This window comes from Ornithorhynchus anatinus, chromosome X1, assembly GCF_004115215.2.
Source record: "Ornithorhynchus anatinus isolate Pmale09 chromosome X1, mOrnAna1.pri.v4, whole genome shotgun sequence".
In the NCBI taxonomy this organism is placed as follows: Eukaryota; Metazoa; Chordata; class Mammalia; order Monotremata; family Ornithorhynchidae; genus Ornithorhynchus; species Ornithorhynchus anatinus.
The window spans coordinates 124662699-124676133 of NC_041749.1; the positions used below are offsets into that span (position 1 = coordinate 124662699).

At 48.9% G+C, this 13435-nt stretch overlaps 1 protein-coding gene across 1 annotated transcript in view; it reads left to right on the forward strand.

Moving 5' to 3' along the window:
* Positions 1 to 13435, forward strand: part of LOC100680566 (protein BEAN1-like) — a 92554-nt gene that overhangs the window by 61902 nt on the left and 17217 nt on the right. The window contains exon 5 of the mRNA XM_029049781.2: positions 5728 to 5869. Coding sequence (XP_028905614.1) covers positions 5728 to 5869 — 142 coding nt within the window. The remainder of the gene's footprint in view (positions 1 to 5727; positions 5870 to 13435) is intronic.

Here is a 13435-nt window from a genome sequence, read left to right on the forward strand (position 1 = left end):
GGCAGAGTGTTACGGGCATCGGAGGGAGAAGTTGACTTGTTTCTAGGAAGAGACGATGATTTGGATCACCTACCCTTACAGAGTTTATGCGGATTCATGTGAAAGATCAGAGCGTCCCAAAGAACCGATTTGCACAAGCCATTATGAGACTTCAGGGGCCAGTGGGAAAAGGCAGAGCAAAAGGTTTTCCCGCAGATGAAAAAGACAAAAAAGGCCCGGGTTGCGATGGTGATCAATCCATCAATCAATGGTATTTGATTGATGATGACATCACTTGCACTCTGCCTGACTGAAGCAGCAGGATGATGAAGACAGGCTGCTTTCTGCAAGAAATGCATCACGTTGGGGCTTCCCCAGCCATGGAGGACTGCAGTGGGGCACGGGGAGGCAGGAATCCCCAGTCCTGAAACCGGCTGCCGCTGCAGCAGACTGACTCGAGTATATCAGGGCAGTAAGCTCGGTGTGGTTCTTTTCCAGGGGACAGACCTTGGGCCACGGACCGGGTCCTGACATCCTGCCGGCCTCTTTCCAGTGAGGCGGCGTCAGCCAGGCCAGTTCCCCGGGCCCAGCCACCTTTCACCGACCGGCGAGACGGCACCAAGTCAGACCGTCCGGGTCAGGGTGGCAGCGAGGGAGGCCTAACGGGAGGCCCACGGGATGGGCAGCCAGATGACCCGGGTCCTAGTCCTCGGCTCTGTCTCTGGCCTGCCGTGTGACAGTAGGCAAGGCAGTCCACCTCTCCCCCGGCCCTCAGTTTCCTCCTTTGGAAAGCGGGGCTCCCCACTCTCCCTCCCTCTTAGGTTGTGAGCCCCGAGGGGGACAGGGGTTGGGTCCGATCTGATCAGCTTGTATCCTCCCCAGCGCTTGGGATACAGTCAGCACTGAATAAATACCATCATAATTGTAATTATTATTATTGTTGTTGCTCTTGTTGTTGTTGTTGTTGCTGCTGTTATTATTATTATTATTATCAAACAGCCCGGCCCCAGTGACAACGTCCGCGGGCAGCGCTGACCTGCGCCGGCCCTTCAACAGTTAATGATGGACCAAGAGGCAGCAAGGCTAGGGGCCAGGAGTCCCAAGTGGCAATCAGACCCTGCCCATTCCGGGCAGTTTCAGGGCCGAGCCAGAGGCCCTGGGGTCCAGGTGGGTTACTTGGCACTGGTTGACATAACCAGTGAAGATCACTGATCACTGGAATCGCTGGCAATTTACAGTTGCCATCGGAGTGTTTCTCAAACTGTTCCCCTGGCCTTTCCACAGAATCAGGCTTTCTGGGGAAATCTTCCATTTGGCGCCAATCAAGGCCCTCTGTGATTGGGCTCAATTTGGGAGGCTTTAGATGGCTGAACGATCCACCTCTCTTGGAGATCGATGTCTGGTAATGACTGAAGGAAATTCCCCAAAGGAAACCATCGGAGTAGGTCCCGCCAGGTGACTCCTGTGAGGGGAAGGGGCCGGGGCCCTCCCAGACCCCCAGGGATCACTTAGTGCCCCAGAAAGGGTCAGATGGGATGCTGCGGGCCTGAAGGGGTTGATGCACTTTATGATCATCATCATCATCATCCTCCTCTTTCTTCTCCTCCTCCTCCTCCTCCTCATCATCAGTGGTATTTACTGAGCGCTCAGCACTATACTGAGCACACGCTGCAGGCCCAGCACTGTACTGAGCGTTTGGGAGAGTTCTGTGGAAGCATGACATTCGCTCCTGCCCGATTGACTAGGGTAGACCGGCAGACATACAGTGAGCGGGACGAATAGCAAAGATTGGGCAGGAAGTAGTAGAAACTTGGCCTAGTGGAAGGAGCTTGGGCCTGGAAGTCAAAGGACTGAGTTCTATTCCTGGCTCCACCTTGTACCTGCTGTGTGACCTTGAGCAAGTCACTTAACTTATCTGTGCCTCATCTGTAAAATGGGGGTTAAGACTGTGAGCCCCATGTGGGACATGGACTGTGTCCAACCTGATTAGCTTTTATTTACCCCAACGCTTGGCCCACAGTAAATGCTTAACAAATACAACTTGAGAAAAAAGTGCGTCCCCTGGCAAATCACAGGTCCATGCTTTTTCCTCTATTTCTAACTTTCCTTCCAAACGACCAGAGTCCTCAAGCTTTCCCAGGAACTGCTGATTTAATTGTGCCTCTGCAAGTGGTTTGGAAAGGTCAGAGGGTTGGCTTCTTTTCAGAAGCATTAAACAATACTGAGGCTTGAAAATAGTGCCCTTCTGAGATGGGGTTGCAATGGGACCATTCGATTTGAGGGCACTGCTTTTTGGTGACATTTGCTGCGAGGGAGGTGGAAGCAGCAGCCAAAAGTAGACCATCCAAATGGAAATCACTCTCCCCTCGTTGAAGGGGGCGTACTCTGACAATAGCAAAGTGTCTCTCGGCTCCCCCGCTTCACTCAGGTGCTCTATTACGCAGAAATGGTGGTGGTTCGGCAGGCTCCTGGTTTTCAGCATGTACTGTTGGTTTTCAGATTGTCATTTCTACAGATAAGTCCACAGGGTTGGGATCAGGCAATCACAGCAGCTCAGATTTTGCACTGTTCATTGTTCATTGGTTTTAAGTAGGCATCTAAATGGACAATTTATTGAAGTGCCCACTGACAATGCAATCAGGGGAAATGAAGTGAATGGCCATTGAAATTAATCCTCCTCTCCCCCCCATCTTGGGAGTGACTCCCACCTTGCTGCCTTTGCTGTCTCCCCATCTCTCTGGTCCCCCAAAATGCTCCAAACTGGGAGATGGGGAGTATAGATGGGGTGACCTTGGAGAAAAACAGACTCCAGAAGTTCTAGGGGCATTGAAGCCCTCCTTCCTCTCTCTTCCCCTCTAACGGTCCTCTCACAGTCAGGCCCGGTTGAGATTTTAGGGCCAGTGGGGTGGAGTAGGGAACTGAGGAAATGGGGTGGGGGCGGTGGGGAGGATGAAGAGAGACTTCCCCAAGATTTTACTCCCGGCCAGTGCTTAAACCTAAGGTTGGTCCTGGAGTGATGACTCTGGATGATGGATGATGGATAATGGATTGAGAACTCTGGATTCTGGATCCTGTGGTCTAAGTTCCAACCTCCCCTATTGTGGAAAACTGCACTAAATTGAACGTCTCGTCTTGCCTCCAAATCCTCTCCTCTACCTCACTTTCCCATCACCGTTAACACCACCACCACCATCCCATGTCCCCAGCCCGTAAACTGGGCATTATCCTTGACTTCTCACTTTCAACCCCCATATTCAATCTGTCACCGGACCCTGTTGGTTTTATTTTCACATCTCCAGAATCCACCCCTTCCTCTCCATCCAAACTGCCATGATGCTGGTTCGAGAACTTGTCATATCTCTCACCTCGCTTCTCTCCTTCTACAACCCTGCCCGCACACTTCACTCCTCTAGTACTAACCTTCTCAATGTGCCTCGATCTCAACTGTTTCACCACCGACCCCTAGTCCACGTCGTCTCTGGCCTGGAATGCTCTCCCTCCTCAAATCCAACAGACAATTACTCTCCCCGGCTTCAAAGCCTTATTGAAGGCACATCTCTTCCAAGAGGCCTTCCCAAACTGAGCCCCACTTTTCCTCATCTCCCACTCCCTTTTGTGTCACCCTGAATTGCTCCTTTGCCCTTCCCCCCTCCCAGCCCCACAGCACTTGTGTACATATCTGTAATTCTTTTTATTTGTATTGATGTCTGTCTCCCCCGCCTCTAGACTGTAAGCTTGTTGTGGGCAGGGAATGCCACTGTTCATTGTTGTGTTGTACTTTCCCAAGCGCTTAGTACCGAGCTCTGCACACAAGCGCTCAACAAATACGATTGAATGAATGAATCCCATATATATGGTGGTATGTGTTAAGTGCTTACTATGTGCAAAGCACTGTTCTAAGCGCTGGGGGATACAAGGTGATCAGGTTGTCCCACATGGGGCTCACAGTTTTAATCCCCATTTTGCAGATGAGGTAACTGAGGCACAGAGAAGTTAAGTGACTTGCCCAAAGTCACACAGCTGGCAAGCGGTGGAGCCGGGATTCGAACCCATGAACTCTGACTCTCAAGCCCAGGCTCTTTCCACTGTGCCACGCTGCTTCTCTCAACTACTGCATCAGCCTCCTCGCTGACCTCCTGTCTCTGCCCTCTCCATTCCATACTTCACTCTGCTGCCCAGATCAATATTCTAAAACATCATTCTGTGCACAACTTTCCAATCCGCAAAAACCTCCCATGGTTACCCATTCCTCTCTCCAACAAAGAGAAACTCCTCCTCACTGGCTTTAAAGGCCCTCAATCAGATCGCTCCTCCCTACTTAGCCTCCCTCCTCTCCCACTACACCTCAGCTCGCACTCTTCGCTTCTCTTGAACCAACCTACTCACTGTGCCTCGTGTTCATCTCTCTCTCCACCAACTCCTTGCTCACGCCCTCTCTTCTGCCTTGAATTCCTTCCCCCTTCATATCTAGCAGACCACTGCTCTTCCCATTTTCAAAGCCTTTTTGGAATAGCACCTCCTCCAGAAGGCCTTTCCCGATTAATCTCTCATCTCCACATCCTATCCCCACCCCCATTACTTTGGCACTTCTGCATCACCTAAGCACTTTGGTACTCACTCCCCCACGCCCAACACCCCCCACACTCTGTTGCTTTTCCCTACCTATAATTTATTTTTGTGTCTGTCTCCCCCACTAGACTGTAAGCTCCTTGAGGGCAGGAATCGTGTCTCCTTAATGCTATTGTCCTCTCTCAAGTGCTCAGTACAGTGGTCTGGCACTGTGAGACTGTGAGCCTCAGGTGGGACAGGGACGTCTGAGTTGATGACCTTGTTTCTCTCCCAGTGCTGAACACAATGCTTGAAACATAATAAGGGCTTCACTGTACTAAGCACTAGACTAAGAGTACAATAGAGATAGAAGACATGCTCCCTGCCCTCCGGGGGCTTATGGTATAAAAGGTGGGAGCGGAAAGGCAGATTTAAGCCATTCACAAACACTACTGCTGCTGACTGCAGGAATAGGGAAGGATAAGTAGATGCGTAAATAAGTGTAAATTAATCTAAGTCGAAAATGTGCATAAATGCTATCTGTGGCTGTTGGACGGACATGACCTGGGAGGGGGCGGGACTTAATCAAGGAAGGCCTCTCTGGGAAGTGGGAAGCAGTGGAAAGAGCCTAGGCCCGGGAGTCAGAGGACCTGGATTGTAATCCCAGCTCTGCCAATTGTCTGCAGTGTGACCTCAGGCAAGTCACTTCATTTCTGTGTGCCTCAGTTCCCTCATCTATAAAATGGTGATAAAATCCTACTCCCTCCTACTTCGACTGTGAGTCCCATGTGGGACAGGAACTATTTCCAACCTGTATCTTGTATCTTCCCCAGCGCTTAATACAATGCTTGGCACACACTAAGTGCCTAATAATAATAATAATGATAATAATAATAATTGAAGATGGGGAGAATTGTATTTCCAGAATGCCAAGAGCCTTGCCCAACTACCTTTCCCTTTCCCAGAGGCCTCTGGGAAGACTGGAAAGCAAAGTGGGCAAGTCAGGCATTTATCCAGAATGGGTAAGGAACTTGTTAATGAGGGTGCCCAAGGCAGTCGGCAGAAACCAGATATGGAACGTAGACCTGGTTTTACGTAACCATCCATTTTCACTCTCAGATAGCTTGCTGTCTCCTCCCCATTGCAGGTGAGTGATGTTACCAGAGCACAAAGACTCAACACTCATTGTTTCCTTTCCAGGTCCTGATAGCTTCTCCTTTGGCGATTCCATTGGAGAAATGAGATCCACTTGCTTTGAAGAATTCCCTCCAGACTTCGACTTTGAGTCCTTCCTAGAGTCACAGCCCCAACCCCCTGTGATGTATTCGGATTTACCTCCACGGTAAGGGGCTCCGCTTTTTAAAAAGTTCAGAATGTTTGGTTTGGGCAAAAGTATCACTTTCTCCTTTGAAAATCAAGGTTGGGGTAGATTATTGTAGATCTGTGAAGGCTTCTTTTGACTCAATTCCATATCAACACACCCCTCCCTCAGTCCCCGCTCTCTTCCTCCCCCCACCCTCACCCCAAGTCTCTGATGTTGGACTCTGCCATCTCACATTAATGCCAAGACATGAATTAGGAGGAGCTGCAGACTTCTAGCGAAATGGAGACACTCTGATGATTTGGATCGGTCCATTAGAACTACCAAGTGCGTAAAACATACTCTCTTGCTTTTGAATCACCCGTTGCCATCCGTGTTTGAGGGAACTCATTCTGAGGAGTTTCTTTAAACGACAGCTCAACTTTGGAAGCTGGGAGAAGGGTGGTAAATACAGGCAATCAATTAACTCTGCAAGTTGTGCAAGTCAGAAATCCGAATAGGTTCAAGAAAGGTTTGGAGACATTCACTGTCGAGAGGTCCTCTAGAGGAAAAGGTTGAGGCTGTTAAGCCGGTCCATCGCTAACCATTGAGGAAACCATCACACTGCTTCTCCTCATAGCCTTTGGTGCCACTGCTGGAGACCAAATGCTGAGCTGGATGGATCACTGGTCTGCTCCAGCGTGACACTGTTTACGGTCCTATGATAGCATCTTTATTTCTAGACAGGCTGCAATTGATTCTTTAAGTAGGCCGGGACTTTCGAAATGACTTAGTAAATCTGGCTACCCTGAAAAGTTCATGAAGAGTCTGAAACTGTTTTCTGATCGTAATAATGATAATGATGACTATGATTATAATAATAATGACATTAATAACAACAATAATAATCGTGGTATTTGTTAAACATTTACCCTGTGCCAAGCACTGCGGAAGGTACGAGATAATTAGGAAGCAGCATGGCTTAGAGGATAGAGTACAGGCCTGGGAATCAGAAGGACCTGGGTTCTAATCCTGGCTCCACCACATGTCTGCTCTGTGACTTTGGGCAAGTCACTTCACTTCCCTGGGCCTCAGTTACCTCATCTGTAAAATGGGGAATAAGAGTGTGAGCCCCATGTGGGACAGGGACTGTGTCCAACCTGCTTAACTAGTATCTACCCCATTGCTTAGAACAGTGTTTGGTACAGAGTAAGTGCTTAGCAAGTACCATAATTATTTATTTATCATGCATTAGATACTACATGGGCTCACAGTCTAAGTAGGAGGGAGAATAGGTATTGAATCTCCATTTTGCAGATGAGGGAACTAAGGCACAGAGAGGTGATGTGACTTGCCCAAGGTCACACAGCAGGCAAGGAAGAGAGCAGGATTAATAATAATCATAATAACTGTGGCATTCTGTTAAGCACTTACTATGTGCCAGGCACTGTAGTAAGCGCTGAGGTGGATGCAAGCAAATAGGGTTGGACAGAGTCCCTGTCCCAAATGGTGCTCACAGTCTTAATCCCCATTTTACAGATGAGGTAACTGAGGCACAGAGAAGTAAAGTGACTTGTCCAGGGTCACATAGCAGGCAGGTGGTGGAACTGGGATGAGAACTCAGGTCCTCTGACTCCCACGCCTGGGCTCATTCCACTAGGCCACGCTGCATATCCTGATGCCAGGCTAGTCAGGGCAGAACTGGGGATGTCCTGTCCGATCCGTTCCCCATCACCAATGGGATAAATAAGGGATGTGTGGTTGGCCAGGAGATCCTGTCCAAATTATTCTACATAGCCAGGCTGGAGGACACGGCAAGAGACCTGGACGGAAGTGTTAGAATATGTTTCGGTTTTCCAGAGCACACAACGTGGCCCAATGGAAAGAGTCAGAAGATCTGGGTTTTAATCCCAGCTCCGCCACTTGTCTGCTATGTGACCCCGGACAAGTCATTTCACTTCTTGGGGCCTCAGTTTCCTCATCTGTAAAGTGGGGAATTGATACCTTTTTTATGGTATTTGTTAAGCACTCACTTTTTGTCCAGCACTGGAGTAGGTACAAGTTAATCAGGTCAGATACAGTCCCTGTCCCACTGGGACTCACAGTCTAAGTAGGAGGGAAAACAGGTATTGAATCCACATTTTACAGTTGAGGAAACTGAGGCACAGAGAAGGTAAGTGCCTCGTCCAAGGTCACACAGCAGGCAAGTAGCAGGCCCGGGCTTTTTCCATTAGGCTACGCTATTCTCTCTCCTACTTAGATTTTGAACCCCATGTAAGATAGTCCCTGCATCCTACCTGATTACCTCGTATCTAACCCAGTACTTAGTGCGGTGTTTGGCACAGAGTAAACGCTTAACAAATACCACAGTTACTAGTATCATTTATAAAACTTTGAGCTTCATCCAAAGTCCTAGAGTGAGTCCTTCAAGAATTGCTGTTTGCAGAAGACTAGAGAAGTGGTGTGGGCTAGAGGATAGAGCATGGGTCTGGGAGTCAAAAGGACCTGGGCTGTAATCCCAGTTCCACCACTTGTCTGCTAAGTGACCTTGGGCAAAATCACTTAACTTCTCTGGGCCTCATTTCCCTCGTCTGCAAAATGGGGATATAGACTGTGAGCCCCACGTGGGGCACGGAGAGCGTCCAACCTGAATAACTTGCCATCTACCCTAGCATTTAGTACAGTGCCTGGCACATAATAATCACTTAACAAATACCATAAAAAAGACTACATCCTAGAGACACACATTCAAGAAGACGTGAGAATCATTGTAAATCAGTTTGCCCAAACAGGCACCTGCTACAACTCTAAAGAATACTGAGGTAATGCATCGACATACACCAGGGAAGTCATAGACTCAACCAAAAATTCCTATATGCTGTCACAGCATTCTGTTACCTAGGCAAGACACTGATCAAAGAAGCAATTGATCCAAGCACTTATAACACACCTTAACTACTGCATGAGCCTCCTCACTGACCTCTAATCAATCAATGGTATTTATTAAACATTTACTGTGGACAGAATACTTGTAGTGAGCATTTGGGAGAGTTCAGTACAATACAGTTGGTAGACATGTTTCCTGCCCACAAGGAGTTTACGGTCCGAGGGGCGGAAACAGACAATAAAATAAATTAGGAATATGAACCTAAGTGCAGTGGGGCTGAGCTAACTGTACTAATCACTGGGATAGATACAAGATAATCAGGTCCCACAAAGGGTTCACATTCTAAGTAGGAGGGAGAACAGGTATTGCATCCCTATTTGGCAAATGAGGGAACTGAGGCACAGAAAATAACAACAACAACAACAATTTTGGTATTTGTTAAGCACTTACTATGTGTCAGGCACTGTCCTGAGCACTGCAGTGGATACAAGCAAATTGAGTTGCACACTGTCCCTGTCCCACATGGAGCTCACAGTCTTAATCCCCATTTTACAGATGAGGTAACTGAGGCCCAGAGAAGTGAAGTGACTTAACCCAAGTCACACAGCAGACAAGTGGTGGAGCCGGGATTAGAAGCCAGGTCCTCTGACTCTCAGGCCCGTGCTTTTCCCACTAGACCACAATGCTTCTCATCGAACCTATGCGCATCGCAACACAACTGCACCGGGTGGGACATGGGAGGGGAATGGACAGCAGCCGGAGACCCAAACAGCTGCTGTATGGCGAGCTGAAACTGGGAAACCGAAAGCCAGGAGGGTTGAGAAAATGTTTCAAAGATAGAGTGAAATAAATCCACTGCTATCAAGAAAAAAGCAGAAGCTTCATAAGGAGCGAGATACAAGGATGCCAAAGCGAAAACAGCGCAAACAGCAAACGCAACATCTCAATTGTGGATCCCACATTGGTCTTTCCAGTCACACATACGCCCTTAGGGGAATTTCACCAGCCGTGAGGTGTGCGCGACAGCTAGTTAGGGAAGCATCAGTAAAATACGGAGAAACCATCTGTCCAACACAGGGAGGTCATATTGTAATCCAGATTTGGAGACGGTTTGAGCCGACTACTTAAGATGATGCACAGTGTTGCTAATGAATTTATCCTGAACACTCACATTGTTGAGATTAAATCAAGGGCCCTGGAGATCTCTAGACCGGGAAACAACAACCGTCACATTAAGAGGTAGTTAAGACTTTCCGGCTTTATTTAGATGCTGAGCAGAAGAATCATTAGCTTCTGGGTAGAAGATTAGAAGAACTCACCTGTCTCTCCCAGCTCCTGTCACCCCCAGGACCTCCCTGTGGGTTTAGGGTATCCAGGGAAGGGGAGAATTTGCCTCTGGAGCACAGGAGTGGCTCAGCAAACATCCTGCCATTTTTCCCAGCGCCCCCCCAGTCCCAGTTTATCACCCATAAAAACATCCACCACCACCCCAAAGTGCAGAGGAGTTTCTCATCTCCTGGGGTTGAACTTGGAAACCTGGAACTTGGAAACTTGGTGTCTGAAGGCTTAACAACAAAAGCCTCAGCTGCCTCTTCAGCTCTCCCTCACCGAATGCCACTCCTCCCATGGGGCTCTCAGGGTCTGGGGGTTTCTCCCTTGGAACCCCAGTGCTGAGTAGGTGCTAAAGTTCCTCTCAGCAGTGCCATCTGATCCTTTAGGACTGGTCTGCCCTCAGTTTCCCTGCTCTTCTACTAGCCTCCCTTCGCCCTGCTGCCGTATCTTCTTCGCCAATCCAGGGACAACCCCGCGATGGCCTACCCAACCCCCTTCTTTACTCCCAGTTGGCTGATTTCCCTTTTCTGGAGCTTTCGAGACAGGAAAGAGGAGAGGAAGGGGTGGACCCCAGCCTTGCTCCAGGGGTGCTCCCCGAGGGAGAAGGATATTTACCAAGCACCGGCACAGGGCTGGACAGAGAAGTACCATCTTTTAATAAAGAAACTCTCCAACACCCAAATCACATTAGCTACTGCCCTTGAGATGGATGGACTCGTAACTAGAGGAACAGAGTGGTAAAGCAGAATAATAAGTCGAGAAAGCCTCTGTCTTCCCTTTTCCTGCTTTTACAACAGTATTGGGTGTCTCATTTCTCAGCCTACGTAACCTTAGTGCTCTAGCCAGGTTCAGTCTTGGAGAGGATCGGGATTCCTGGGAAACAGCCCAGGAACACCTGATCGGCCAAAGAGCGGCAAACGAAAAGCAGCACTGCAGGCTCGGGGGCTTGCCTGGCTCCCAGTGGGCCCAATCCAATTACTAGCCTCCATCCCCGGGACACTGCATGGCATCAAACTAATAATTAATACTAGTAATTGTGGTATTTGTTAATCACATACTATGTGCCAGCCATTGTACTAAGTGCTCAGATAGATGCAAACAAATAATAATAATAATAATGGTACTTGTTAAGCACTTACTACGTGCCAAGCACTGTTCTAAGCACTGGAATAGACACAAGATAATCAGGTTGTCCCACGTGAGGCTCTCAGTCCTAATCCCCATTTTACAGATGAGGTAACTGAGGCCCAGAGAAGTGAAGTGACTTGCCAAGGCCACACAGCAGACATGTGGCAGAGCGGGGATTAGAACCCAGGTCCTTCTGACTCCCAGGCCCATGCTCTATCCACTACACTATGCTGATTCCCTTCAAAGAGACACAGAAGCCCCGCCCTGGGGTGCAACGGCTCCCTGAGGCAGCTTGAAGGACCTGCCCGAGCTGGCCCTCTGCCCAAGGGGACAGGCCGATGCCGACACGGAGTCGGGCTCTCGTGAAGTCTTAATACCTTGCAGACACATCAGTAGCATAGGGCAAATGGAGCAGGGTGTGAGGTTGGGGGGGTGGGCAGAGGTGGCAGAAAGGAAGATCCAGGAGTGGGTATCTTCCCTTGGGGCCCTCGAAGACAAAGAGCCCACCAATCTCTTGCTGAGTGATAATAATAATAATGATGATGGTATTTGTTAAGCGCTTACTATGTGCCAAGCACTGTCCTAAACTCGGGGGTAGATACTAGGTAATCAGGTTGACCCACGTGGGGCTCACAGTCTTAATCCCCATTTTACAGATGAGGTAACTGAGGTATAGAGAAGTGAAGTGACTTGCCCAAAGTCACACAACTGATAAGTGGAGCCAGGATTAGAACCCATGACCTCTGACTTCCAAGCCCGTGCTCTTTCCACTAAGCCATGCTGCTTCTAGAGGTGACTGGGTGGAGACCTTGAAGGTGACCTAGACCCAGAGGGGAAGAGCGGGGCGCTCCCACTCTGGGTGCCTGAGTCAGTCGGCCGCTCGGGAGTCTGCTCCCCAAGGTGCAATGGCCACATCCCCCGACCAGAGCGAGAAGCCGATTTGTATGGACCGTCATGAAGAAATTCATTTTGGGAGGATGCCTGGGGATGTTAGTAATTTAATTTCTTTGAAGTAGGAGTTGCAAATCCCATTTAGATTATCGCAATCCGATTATCTCCATAGATAATTGTTTCTTACATTTGATTTGGAGTGGGGAGGGGAGGGGGGAGTGAAAAGTGGCTTTTCTCCCTGTCCCGATAAGCCCTCCGGCCTCTGCCGCCGATGTAGTTTGGTCAATATGTTTTGACAACCTTGAATATCCAACATTCGCATCATAAATGCACCTCTTGGACGATAAATGACTTTCTAATGAACCCCAAATCAGCAGGGCCTCCGTCAAATTGATTGGATATGAAAAGCTTAAAGAAATGACAGGTGTAAACTACGAAAAGACAGGATGATCCCAACCCTCCTGTCCACAGCCTCTTGCTCAAACATTCACAGGTTTTGGCTGTTCCTGTGCCACAAGGGGGAGGAAGCTCCCTCTGTCTCCCTGGGAGAGGGAAGAGGGAAAAGAAGCGGGCGGAGGACGATGCCTGTGGCCCTGCCTGGGAGGGAGGGGGAAAACACACTGGTTACCATGGAGACCGGCCACGATAGCCAACACAGCCACCGCTGGGTTGTTGATGCGGCGTGGAGATCCGTGACTAGGCCCACTGTGGCCTAGGGCCAAGTGGCCACCGGAAAAACATTTCTTTCTGGACACCGAATCAGGCACCCCTCGTCTTTTACTCCTTGTATTTGTTCCCCTGAAAAGAGCTCTGTAACACAGTAGGGCTCAGGATCCTGCTCGATATACAGTAAGCACCAGGGCTAGCACTCTGTACACAGAAGGCACATGGTCCTTGCCCTCAAGGACCTTACAATCTAATGGAGGAGAGAGTTGGGCAAACAGAAATGATTTACAGTAAATAGAAGCCGGAGGGAGTCAAGGAGAAAGCAGGAAACGGAACAAACACATCGGGACAAAGATGTTGAATAGACAAGCGAATGTATAGGTGAATAGAGAAAAACCTTTAGATATAAAGAAATACAATTATACATGCTGAGGCAAGGATAGTGGAAAGAGCTCGGACCTGGGAGTCAGAAGACCTGGATTCTCAAACTGACTCTGCCACCTGCCTGCTATGGGACCTCGGACGAGTCACTTCACTTCTCTGTACCCGTTTCCTCATCTGTAAAATGGGGATGAAATACCAGATTTCCCCTTCCTACTTCGTGAGACCCATATGGAACGGAGACTGTGTCTGACTTGATATCTTGTCTCTACCCCCATGCTTAGCCCAATGCTTGACATATAATAAATGCTTAACAAATACCA